At 44.5% G+C, this 13,195-nt stretch overlaps 1 protein-coding gene across 2 annotated transcripts in view; it reads left to right on the top strand.

Moving 5' to 3' along the window:
- Nucleotides 1-746: 746 nt before the first annotated feature.
- The window catches only part of METTL24 (methyltransferase like 24), a 127,427-nt gene continuing 114,978 nt past the window's right edge, over nucleotides 747-13,195 (top strand). Inside the window, exon 1 of one of the 2 annotated variants that reach the window (XM_053590998.1) lies at nucleotides 747-1,029. In XM_053590998.1, the coding sequence (XP_053446973.1) occupies nucleotides 808-1,029 (222 nt within the window). In that variant the 5' untranslated portion in view covers nucleotides 747-807. Of the gene's footprint in view, nucleotides 1,132-13,195 lie in introns of both variants that reach the window. The other variant, XM_053590997.1, reaches the window with a different exon arrangement.

Raw genomic sequence — 13,195 nt, 5'->3', positions numbered from 1 at the left:
GCTGGGGAGCATTTTGCTGAAAGATAAATTTGTCCCTCTGTATCTCTGCAAGACAGCAGGGAGGTGTGTGTTTGGAGCTAAATTAATTTGATTTACATCATGCCATGGTAACTTCTGTTCTCTCTGCCTGCTGTCAGATGTCTTCGCTGGCTTTTTCTCTCTCCTTCTTCACCCCCACACATTTCATAACATGAAGAGAAAGCACGAATTGGCTTCAGGCAGAATTTAGAAATGGAATAACTCTAATATGATTATTCTGCATTGAGCTCTGAATTCGCCCCCCTCCACCGCCCCTCTTCTTTCTTGAGAAGTTGTAAACCTGAGCTTCAGTGCGATTTATTTTTATATTGTGTTTAATGGCACAAACCGCTTGACTGTTGACCGTAGTCAAACCTGGCAGCTCACCTATGCTCATCCAGCGTTTCTTCAACAACACTAACAGGAGAACAAGAAGTCACGGCCCGATCCCATTAGGAATGTGCTTTTCCCCGCCTTGTCTCTTCCAGCCCCGAGGCTTTGGAGGCCGGGCCCGGAGGGCACCTAGTCAGGGACCCCCGCCCAGCCGGCCGCCCGCGGCCCAGGTCCCCGCCTGGCCCACCGCCCCTTCCAGCTGCGAGGCGCGCTCGGCTGGGCAGGATAAGGTTACGCAGAGGCTCCCTCAGTGGGGAGGAAGGGAGGCGGGCCGAGCCTGCGCCCCGGCCCGCGGGGGAGTTCCCACAGTCGGCAGCTCGGACCGCGGGGCCACGTCCCGGTGCCGGCCGGCGCCGCCCAAGGGACCCTGCGCGCAGCCCCGGGCCCGGCCCCGCCATGGCCCGGGACAGGCCGCCCAGGAGGGGCTGCGGCGCCCTGCGCCGGGGTCTGCTGGGCGCCGCGCTGCTGCTCGGCCTGCGGCTCTGCGCCGAGCTGTGGCGCGCCGGGCCCCGGCCCGCGCCCCGCGCCCGCAGCGCCCCGCCGGGCCGGGCCTTCTGGCCGCCCGGGCCGCACCTGCCGCCCGCGCCTGGCCCACCGCGCGGCGCCAGCAGGAGGCAGGTGATCTACGTGCGCAGCGGGCGCAGAGCGCCCCCGGGGGGCGGCGGGAGCGGGACGTCGGAGCCCAGCTGCTGCGCCCCGCGCGGGCGTCCCCGCCGGAAGGTCAGTTGCTACCCGCGCAGCCTCGGAATCCGCTCCCGGCCCGCGCCGCCCGGCCTCTGCTCGGGGGCCGCGGGCCGCGGAGTCTCCCGCTCGGTCGCTAACTCCGTGCTTCAGGCGGCCCCCCTGGGCGCATCCTTCAAAGCCGGGTAGAGTGAAGCGGGACCGAGCAGAGTGCGTTAAATATACAACTGCTGTTGCCGAGCGCCCACCGGGTACCAGACACCCTCCTAGGCTCCAACATCCAGCAAGGAAGAGCGCACATTTTAGCGAGAGAGGGCTCGAGTGATACGCAGGGAAAGTGATGTACACGGAAAGGGAAAGAAAGGAGTCGTGATTGCCATTCACGTGCTTTGCTTCTCTCCAGTTTTCCCCTGGAGGCCTGGACCAAGCTGGCTGGGTCTCCATGGGAAGGGCCTGTCCACGCCAACCTCCCGGGGAACATACCCTCTAGCAGAGTTTCCCTGAATCCAAGTGCCAGGCTGGCTCAGGGTGAGAAGTCCAGCGCCCAGCACCACTTACTCGGAGGTTAATTAGATCCTTGAGGACACAAATAATAACCAGGTTTGTCTTACATCACTCTGCAGGGTTGCCTTCTCTCCTCATTAACCTCTTGGCTCACACCTCACTGAGTTGTCCATGTTAGCCTCTAATTGTTGAGCTTCAGGCCACCTGCCCTCCTTTATTGAGCTCAGCTATTTACATGGTACTTGGAAATGAAGAGCTTAAGGACTACAGTTCTGAGTTGGCTTCCTCCTTGTGCTCATCAACCCCCTGCAGATCCACTGAAGCACTTCCTCTATTGCCTGTCTTCTCCTCTTTCCTTTTAGACCCCACCACTCCTGGGCAGGAAGAAAAGCTCTTTCTCTACCTCTGTTGGCTTCCTTCCGGTATCAGGCTCCACTGCTGCTTCTCCCCACCTCGTCTTAGGCCTTGCATCTGTCCTTCCACACCATCAGTGGTCTCTGGATAAACTTTAAACTATTTGTTCCTGTCTCTGAACCTCACCTCCTCTGTAAAGTCTTAATTAGTTCTTCCAGAAGAAAGAAGAAAGCTCTTTCCATGAGCTCATGTTATGCATTCAGCACACTTTTGCCAAGGGCTTGGCAGGTGCCAGATGCTACATTGGGGGATGGAGGCACAAAATGAGTTCAAATTCTCATGGGAGAGGCCCTCAGCTCAGGTGTCCAGGGATGTGACCAGTCTGGTAATTGAGGCCCTGAACTGTGCCTGCTGAGTCAAGAAAGACTGACCCAGGAGGGGGACACTTGACCTACAACTTGGTATTTCTTAAGAGTTGGGCTTCTTTTATTCCTCTGTGGAGATTCTCAAACGTCCCACCCTTGTTACCCTCAACCCCACCCTGCACTTCTTTTAGATTCACTCTCAACATCTGTTGTTTCTGCTGTCACCTGTCCAAGTAATACCCTTAAGTCTTTATTTCCACTTCAGACAACAGTAGAGATAACTGGAGCCTGTCCTACAAATGGCAAGGTTTGGAATAGGTAGGCTCAGAGGACCACGGGTCACACACCCCATTGGGAGGCTGCTGCAGGGATCTGAGCTAGAGATGGTGGTGGTTTAGACAGGGTGGTAGCTGTGGAGGTGGTAAGAAGTGGTCAGATTCTGGAAGTGATGGAAGGTAAATGAGGGAGGAGCAGTCAGTTCCTGCTTGGTTGTTTTGTTGGGGGAATGGATGGAAACTGGGAGTTTGGTTTTGAGATATACTTTGGTCATTTAGGTAGAAATGTTAAATAGGCAATGGAATGTGTGAGCTTGGAGCAAATATTCAAGTTGAAGATAGCAATTTGGGATTTAAGAGTCATTGTGTACAAGTGGCACTAGAACCATGAGACCGTATGAGGTCAACTAGAAAGTGAGTGTGGCTAACAAAAACAAGAGAATCCAGTCTGAGCCTCGGGGCTCAGTTTAATTAAAATTAAATTAGGAAGGAAAGAAAAAGAAATTTAGCACAATGCCTGACATGTTGTAGGCATTCAATCAGGGCAGCTTTAATTTTCACTAGTTTGCCCCAGCTCTTTGGCCTGGTGGTTCGCCAAATGTAGTTTGTTATGATATAACCTATTTCCATTCCTTTGGCTTTGTTGGTTCCCATCCCTGTTCCTGAGACTCTTGTACTTTCCATCCTTGAACATTCAGGTCAATGTTTGTCTCATCTCCTGGAAACCTTCCCACAACAGTCCTTAATCCGTGCTGATCTGTCCTCAGTTTGAGATGACAATAGAAATGCTGTCTGATTTGTGAGTTGCTTTGTACAACAAATGAGTTATTGTGACCTGACAATCCATTTCAGATTGACTGTATTGTCGCTACCATCATTCTTGATGGGAAGGGTTGTATTTCTCATAGTGACCCCTAGTAAATGTTTGCTCCTGAGATACCAATAGGTAAAAATATAAGAATTGTAATATTTTTTCGTAGCACTCTGGGAGGCCGAGGTGAGTGGATTGCTTATCAGCCTGAGCAAGAGTGAGACCCCATCTCTAAAAAATAACTGGGTGTCGTGGCAGACACCTATAGTCCTAGCTACTTGAGAGGCTGAGGCAAGAGGATTGCTTGAGCCCAAGAGTTTGAAATTGCTGTGAGCTGTGATGCTACAGCACTCTACCGGGACAAAGTGAGACTCTGTCTCAAAAAAAAAAAAAAAAAGAATCATACTATTTCAGCCTATTAGGGTAACTCTAAATGTCTTTGGTTAAAATATATAATAAAGAAAAGTGGAGTTATTGCTGTTTTTAAAATATTAAGTTTTTAGCTGCCTCCCAATGAAATCTTTTCCTTAGATTTCCTTCCCCCTAGTTATTTACCTCTTTTCAGGTTTTACATCTAATCTCCCCAAATTCCTAGATAGTGAGCAAATTGAATTTGTTTCATTTTCCCATGATTTCATAGTTGAGTTAAAATATTCCTTAAAACTGGAAAGACCGGTTATCTAATCTGTCCTCCCACGTCTGGGAACAGAGCTCAATAACCCCTATCTCTCTAGGGACCAATCTTGTTCCTTTTCAGCCTCACATCAAGAGGTGGTATAATATGAGCTGACTGCATTGTTAAGTAATTGAAATAAAATTTGAAAGTTATTAAAATTTTTGGATCTTACTTTATTTAAATTTTGTTTGTTGAGTATACTGATCAACATATTGTTAGGTTCTTGGTTACTTTGCCCCGAGCACCTCCCAGATTAGTAAAGGAGAAAAAGTTCCATTCTATTTTGAGGATGGCTTTCTAGGTGGATAAAAACCTGCATGAAATAATTGGGTTGCTGGGTGTATCTCGTCACCGTCACCATGCGTCTCTCGCAGGTGTCAGAGGCACAGGGATTCAGCAATTATATTGCCACTGTAATCATAGCTTATGCTTCTCTTAAAGAAAACTATTAAGAAGAGAAGTGAAGTATAGTTCTCACATAATTCTTCCCCTCTTTCCTCATTCTTTTCTTTTCCTGAGCCATGGAAAAGCTAGCTCTATAAAGTCCTCTTTTGCACCAGGGGTGCTAATCTTAGAGTTTTGTGAAATGAGGGACAATGACAGACAGAGATACTGCTCTTTTTGATTACGACCACCCTGGAACCTATGCATTCCTGTGTATTATAGCCTCTTTAACCATTACATCGGAGCTCTTTACCTCCAAATCCTGCATACTTCCCATGTATAAAAATATCACTGTGATTCTTTTTCTTTCTCTTCTGTTTTCTATCTGCATGTTTTTTATTTCCTTAAACAGACTTTTACTATGTTTACCAGGAGTAATGTTCTTTTGGGGGGGTTTTGTGGGGGACTAAAATATGGTCTCCATGATTTGTGCTTTTTTTAAAATGCAGCTCTTAGGTGGATGTCATACCTCTGACAGGCAGGTAGCAAAATACAGGGCTCCTTTGCAGAGGAGAGAAACTCACTCGGTGGCCAACCTTTCTGGAGAGGTTTCTTCTTTCTTATTGGATATGTTTTACTTGACATTTAATATGTTGGATAGAAAAGTGACTTCTGAGTCACAGAGCTACAGAACCCAGCAATGTGCTGGCTTGGTTTGTTAGTTACAGAAGTTACAGATCCTTCTGGAACAATGTGTGTGTGGCGGGGGGAGCCTTTTCCTCTTCTCCTGTAAAACCATATGGCAAAATTTGGTTTGTCTTTCTCACTTCTTGTCATCCACTTAGTTTTCTAATTCTGTGATTGTCATCAAGAACAAAAAGGAAAAATGGCACAGTGTGCCCCCGATACGCCCAACTGCCTTAAGAGTCCTTATTCTCTAGGACGTACTTGAAGGTAGGTTTGAATTACTTGGGAAATAAGGCCCAGCAGTAGTTTCCAGCTCTGCAGGTTTTTGCCTGTGTACCTACACTTCTGTCCTTCAGGGAACAACATTAATCAGTCCTCTCACACCGTCCTTAGGAGGCAAAACATTTTCATTTTAAACAAAGTCATTGAGGGTAATTTAATGAGCTCCAGCAATATGTGGGTGTGAAATAGCAGTTGCTTAGCTGCACGAAGAAAAAGCAGGCTTTTATTACAACTTTGATGTGCTTAGATGGGGAATCGGGCTCTGTACTCTATCCAAACCCCACAGTTCCTCAGAGAGCGTTCTGTGGGTAAAGAAGCTGCTAATGGAGGCTCTGTTGTTTTTCAACAACTAGTGGTGGAGATTTTAGGTTTTTGTGTGTAATTTATCTAGTCCATTTTCTCTAAGGAAAGGAATGTCTTGTCAGTTTTCTCAAATAGGATTGGATTTCCTTTTCAGTCTGTGAAGAGAATCAGGGCCGAGTAGTTAAACTGAAAACTGTCAAGGGTAGTAGGCGTTTGAGTTTTTCCATCTGCGTTCTGGTACCTTTGGAGTCCTTGTGTTTATAAGGGGTTTATTTTTTTGTACTGTGCTGCATAGAAAGTAACACGAGCCTGTCTTATTTTCCATGGGTCACACACTAAGACAGGAATCTACCAACATTGATAAGCTCCTTTTAAAAGCAGCATTTGGGTCCTCTAGATATCTCACATTGATCCCATTAATGTCTTGTGGAATGTTCTGCTAAAAGGGGGTAGGAAAATTTGCTGTCTAAGAAGCATTTTTATCCTGCTCAAATGATTGAAAAAATTGAGTTTTATGAGCCTTAGGATCTAGGCCCCGATGTAAAATAAACTAATAACAAACTGGGTTGCTAGATGTCAGCTCAGGGAGTAAATTTGGCCCACCAATTCTGTTTGAGCCACATGGTGATCGATCGATCGATCTATCTATCTATCTATCTACCTTTTGAGACTGAGTCTCACTTTGTCATTATTGATAGAGTGCTGTGGTTTCATAGTTTACAGTAACCTCAAACTCTTGGGCTCAAGTGATGATTCTCTTGCCTCAGCCTCCTGAGTACCTGGGATTACTGGTGCCCACCACAACACTTGGCTATTTTTGGAGATGGGGTCTTGCTCTTGCTCAGGCTGGTCTCAAACTCCTGAGCTCAAGCAATCCACCTGCCCAGGCCTCCCGGAGTGCTGGGATTACAGGCGTGAGCCACCATGCTGGGCCTTCACATGGTATTTTAAACATTTGAGCATAAATATCTTTAGGTGGGGCAGATAGTGTCTCGTGGGTCCAGCTCACCCTTCTCTCCGTTTACCTTACCTGTCTGATCTCTGAAGTCATTTGAAGTTTCAACCCTGAGCTAAATGCTGTCAAAATTAGTAGGTGTTTTCCTAAAAAGTGACAAGTGAGGTTCATGGTGTTAAGCTCAATGGCAGCGTGGAACATGACTCCTAGGCACAGAGAACTGAAGGTCCTTTTAAATAGTTCCCATTAAGGAAGATGAGTCGCCTAAGGCTGGAGCTGCATATTGGAGAGGGTGAGATTGTAGGAGAATATACTTAGTTAATGTAACCTTCTTTTGGTTGTAAACAGGGAAACTGAACTATGGCCTAACTTAAGCAAACCAAAAAAAAAAAAAGAAAGAAATTTATTGGGAAACCTTGGGATTTCTCACTGAATTGGAGGAAGAGTTAATGACTGCCATGTGGAAGCAGAAGGACTAGAGCTGCTGTGAAAATCTCAGCTTTCTCAATTCCTGACCTTCTCCTTCAGGGCTGCCATGAAGTGGCTCACTTCACAGGGCTTGGTCTCTTTGATTTTAACCTGGATCAGCCGGCTCTGGCCACTTGCTCTTGACATAGCTCAAGATTCCTTCCTGTCCTGGAAGCCATTCTTTGAGAAAGGAGAAATTTTCTCTAAGGTTCCATAAAAAGTCAAGGCCTGGGCATTCTTTTTTTTAGAGACAGAGTCTCATTTTGTCGCCCTCGGTAGAGTTACATGGTGTCACAGCTCACTGCAATCTCCACCTCTTGGGCTTAGGCAATTCTCTTGCCTTTGCCTCCCGAGTAGCGGGGAATACAGACGCCCACCACAACACCCAGCTATTTTTTGTTGCTGTTTGGCCAGAGCCGGGTTTGAACCCACCACCCTCATCATATGGGGCTGGTGCCCTACTGAGCCAGAGGCGCCACCCATCCTGGGCATTCTTTAACTATTCAGTATACTTTTTGTGCATGTTTGCCCTTTGGTTTTTGTTTATCTTATGTTTTATTCTCTTAATTCAACTAGTCCTTGGACACGATCACCTAGAAATAGAGTACAGGGCTGTTTTTTGATAACCCCAGACCCTGGCATCAATGGGTGTATGAACACACACACACATATCTATCTATATCATTCTTTAAATACTATTTCTTTGTCTAGAGGTATTATTTTAGGTAACCCTATTTCCATGTAGCATTTGGCAACAAGTTGGTGCTTTCTGTATACTTCTGACTTTTTTTTTTTTTTTTTTTTGTAGAGACAGAGTCTCACTGTACCGCCCTCGGGTAGAGTGCCGTGGCGTCACACGGCTCACAGCAACCTCTAACTCTTGGGCTTAAGCGATTCTCTTGCCTCAGCCTCCCGAGCAGCTGGGACTACAGGCGCCCGCCACAACGCCCGGCTATTTTTTTTTTTGTTGTTGCAGTTTGGCCGGGGCTGGGTTTGAACCCGCCACCCTCGGCATATGGGGCCGGCGCCCTACTCACTGAGCCACAGGCGCCGCCTACTTCTGACTTTTTAAGACATTCAGTGGGTGTATGCACACAAGAGCTATGTATATGTGATATTTTTCATTTTTTTCATATTTTACTTTTTCTAAAGTAAAAAGTTACTTGTAAGGATTTTAGTAAAATCCTTTTTTAGAGAAAGTAAATATTGGTATTTAGCCCATGATCCCAATTAGGTTTCTCAAACCAAGTTAGAGTCTTATGTTCTTTGATTTTTTTTTTTCTGTCAGGGCAGAGTTACTTTGTAAAAATAAAAAACATCTGGAAAATTCTTCAGAGCATCTGAATATTTACAGCCCTTTTGCAACTGGCAAGTCTGGGATTCTTTAAAGTATGGTGATCTCTGTTTCAGTTACATGTAGGACTCTCTGAGTTGCAAATGACAGACACAAATGAAACCAGTATGAACAGCAAATAAGGACTGACTATAATGCTGCTGGGGAGAAAAAGAAGAGTTGCAGACACCGGGAAGGCTCCAGAGCTTGATGATGCCTGGAATGAGCATGAAGACCTTAGTTACCTGTGTTACCTGTTACTACAGATGTACTCAATGTTTATTTCATTTTAGCCACACTTGACTGTCTGTCCTGTGTTTAAGGAATTCTCTATATTTCTAAGAAAAAAGCCCCAAATTTCCCCTCCACTTTTCCTTGTACCTAAAGTGCATTCACATGACCTGTGTGTCACCATTCAGATACACCTGCAAGAGAGTTTGGATTGGACCTTATAGATGCAAAGAAGGAGGTGGTACAAGGACCACAGAGCGGCTCAGGGGCTGAATCCAGAGCTCAGGGTGGTGGAATGAGCCGTGGAGTCTGTGCCCAGCAGTGGGCAGTGTAGTCTACACTGGCATGCTAGAGGTGGTGTTCCTGCCCTTGAGATTCTATAGGCTAATAAATCCTTAATCAATTTCTTTTTTTGCGTAACTAGCCAGAGTGGTTTCTATTGTTTACAACTAAGAACCTTGAAAGACCAATAAATTAGAACTGGCAGTCAGGAAGGTTACAACTGTAAAACTTTTCCTTTTCAATTCTGCTGAAGTCTATTTAATTCTGATTTTGGAACATGATGATCTGGGGCCAAGTGAACTATAGGCCGAGGGACCTTTCCCTGATAAGATAATAACATTTTGCTTCGGATACTAAATTACACAAACCTGCTAACTTATCACTAGAGGCACCAAGCCCTTTTTCATGGCACCATTCATCAGGGGAGTGCTGCAGGAGGGGCTGGTTTATGCTGTGCTCACAAACAAAGCTGCATCTCAGGGCCCATACTAACATGGGTTTATTTCTTGCTTGTGCTGGTATCTTTTGTAGGCTGGCGGGGGTGGGGCACTGCTTTGTGCTGTCTGTCATCACCTTCCCTCTGGACCCCAGGCTAGCAGCACAGCCACCGTCTGGAGCATTGATGATCACCTTGGCAGAGGGGGGAGCGCTCTGGAGGGTCTTGCCTGGCATTATTAAAAGCCCTGGCCTCTAGGCAATATACATCACTCCTGCTCACAATCCAACGGTCGGAGCAGTTGCTTGGCCCCACCAGAGGTGCCATCCCATGGTTACCGGAGTCAGAAAGCAGGAAACGTTTGTTGAGCAGCACTCATGGCCACCGCAGAATGGTAACACTTCAATCATCCGTGTCTAAACGGACATTGTCTAGGTCATGTTTCACGTTCACTGTTTTGAAACGGTTCACTGAATCTTCACATTTGACAGTATTGAATAAAGTATCAGAGGCTCTTTCCAGGGGACCGAGATCTAAAATGAAGCAGACATGTGAATTTGGCAGAATAGTGAAATAAAACAAGACTTGATTTACATCTTACAAGCAGTGCTGTGGTGCATCCTGGAGTTTGTTAAATTCGATGATTCTTGTTGACATTGTTTATGTTAGATTCTTTACACAAAGGAAGGATGGGGATGGTCTGTTGGTCTTCTTCTCTGTGAATGGGGGTGGAGGGTGAGTTATTTGAATAAATAAAGCCAAGAGTGTAAATGAGCTGAAGGCCTCTGATGAGGTGAATCAAACCCCACATCAAAATCCTTCTTCATGTGATCACTTAATTCATTTTTAGTTGGAGCTAGTTGAATGATGTCCAAACGTGTTTTCAGAATCTAGCCATAAATCGGAGGTAATTCATGTTGGATAGCGTTTGCTAGTGTGCACAATAAGACAAGCAAGTCATTTTATTTTTTTTCCTTTTTTTTATTGTTAAATCATAGCTGTGTACATTAGTGCAATCGCCTGTACCCATTCTAAGATGCACCATAGATGTGGCCCCACCCATTACCCTCCCTCCACCAAAACCTCCCCCCTCCCTTCCCCTTCCTTGGCCCTTTCCCCATAGTCTTGTGCTATAGTTGGGTTATAGTCTTCATGTGAAAGCTGTAATTTAGCTTCATAGTAGGGCTGAGTACATTGGATACTTTTTCTTCCATTCCTGAGATACTTTGCTAAGAAGAATATGTTCCAGCTCCATCCATGTAAACATGAAAGAGGTAAAGTCTCCATCTTTCTTTAAGGCTGCATAGTATTCCATGGTATACGTGTACCACAATTTGCTAGTCCATTCGTGGGTCGATGGGCACTTGGGCTTCTTCCATGACTTAGCAATTATGAATTGGGCTGCAATAAACATTCTGGTACAGATGTCTTTGTTATATTGTGATTTTTGGTCTTCTGGGTAGAAACCTAGTAAAGGAATTATAGGATTGAATGGCAGGTCTATTTTTAGGTCTCTAAGTATTCTCCAAACATCCTTCCAGAAGGAACGTATTAGTGGGCATTCCCACCAGCAGTGTAGAAGTGTGCCTTTTCCTCCACATCCACGCCAACAAGCAAGTCATTTTAGTTTATTTTTCATCTACTTTGAGTGGGGCACACAAATCCCTAAAAAATCCTAATTAGCAAAATATATGCTCACTGAGCTCAAAGTGATTAGGCTGTGGACGGAGGCTGCTGCTTTCCGCATTTTGAGAGTACAATCTGGGAGCAGTCAGTGAAGGTTGTACATGGGATCCTGTAGTACCTGTTTTCCTGGATTTACAAATGTCGTAAGAATACTTCAGTATGCTGCAGCCTCACCTATAAGATGGGCTTGTATTTTTATACTTAAGTTCAGAAGCTTAAATTCTACTCTCCTACTTAAGTGAATGTGGACAAGTGGAATTCCCTCTCTGAACTTTTCTTCCTCTGTAAAAAATTAGTAATAGTTAACTGATGGGATTTTTGTGAAGATTAAACAAGAATACTCTTGGTGAAAGCACCTAGCAGGTGTCCTGGTACATGGAAATAGTTCAGTAAATGAATGTGGTCTGTGTGGTCTTGTGTTGCCAGCTGGGACACTGGTTGTAAGTGTCAAAATGATCACCAGGTGTCCTGGTACATGGAAATAGTTCAGTAAATGAGTGTGGTCTGTGTGGTCTTGTGTTGCCAGCTGGGACACTGGTTGTAAGTGTCAAAATGATCACGAGTTGGCGGGTGATCTTGTAATCCTAGTACTCTGGGAGGCTGAAGTGGGAGGATCACTGAGGTCAGGAGTTTGAGATCATCCTGAGCAAGTGCAAGGCCACCATCTCTACAGAAAAATAGAAAACTAGACAGGTGTGGTGGTGGGTACCTGTAGTCTCTGCTACTTAGGAGGCTGAGGCAGGAGGATTGCTTGAGCCCAGGAGTTTGAGGCTGCAGTGAGCTATGATGATGCGCTGCACTTTAGCCCAGGTGACAGAGTGAGACCTTGTCTCAAAAAAAAAAAAAAAAGAGATATAAGCATGTTTGTGTGTGGTATATAAAACTCAATATTCACAGTAATTTTTAATATTTCTCTTAGTCTTGAAACTTAAAGTATTCATAGTATTCTCAGGATCAGAGGAGATAGAATATGTTTTAAAAATCTGGAATAAAAGCTGTCAGTAATGAGTACATTTTTATTAGTGTTGTATTATAAATGTATTCCCCTTATAACTTATCTAAATTGTTATGGCTTACCTATCCATATCAGTTTATGGCTTTTTCTTCAAAATGAATTACAAATATCTTTTATAATGTGCTGTTAAATAATTTTGGTCTGTATTAGGATTGAATTTATAAATGTATAAATTCCAGGCTTTTAAACTATAATTTTCCCTTAAAAGAATGCTTACGAATTTCCTGTTGCCTGGGTTATTTATTACACTCTTACCTCTTTCGTTCAAGAAAGGCCATTTGGAGTAATCGTGGGTTGAAGAACTAATTGCTGAATTATTTTTCTGGCCTTGACTTCCACATTTTAGTCAATAAAGTGCATATTATTATACTTGGTACTTTATATGAATTTTAAAGATAAACTCAACACAACAGAGTCTAAGTATCAGCAGTGCACATGGTATATGGGGAATATTCAAGAAACTTCTGATTTAAGAGTAGGGTAGAAGGGGGCCATTCTACTAAGGGAGTTGGATATATTCTTTGATTTAATTACCAGACAAACCAAGGAGGTAGGAATTGTCCTCATTTTGCAGACCAGGAATTCGAGGTTCAGAGACTTGAGCAAGATACAGCTTTAAGGGATGAACTGAAGGTTTAAACTCAAAATCCATGCCTTTTTCTGTTTGCCTGGTGAGAAGGGAGCTAACACCCAATTATGACATCAAGTGGGTTATTTACCAGATGAAAATTAAAATCTTGTAAACAAAAGACATCACAAAGTTAAAGGCCAAGTCGTAGTCTGGGAGAGGATATCTGAAATGTACAGCACAAATAAGGATTTATATCCAAAACTTTAATAACAAAACAAATGTGAACAGTAGAAAAATAAACATGGAACCAACCAGGAATTAACAGAAGAGGAAAACAAATGGTACTCATAAGGTAAAATAAAAAAAAAAACCCAAATTGTACATATACAGAGGGTGCCAAAAACTGTACACACATTGTAAGCTGTGTTATCTACGCACTACTTTCAGTAGTGGAATTGAAGATGCTGTTACTGGACAAAGGCACC

This window comes from Nycticebus coucang, chromosome 5 (genome assembly GCF_027406575.1).
Source record: "Nycticebus coucang isolate mNycCou1 chromosome 5, mNycCou1.pri, whole genome shotgun sequence".
NCBI classification, from domain to species: domain Eukaryota; kingdom Metazoa; phylum Chordata; class Mammalia; order Primates; family Lorisidae; genus Nycticebus; species Nycticebus coucang.
The sequence above is the reverse complement of the archived record's forward strand: the minus strand, read 5'-3'. Positions and strand labels throughout refer to the sequence as shown.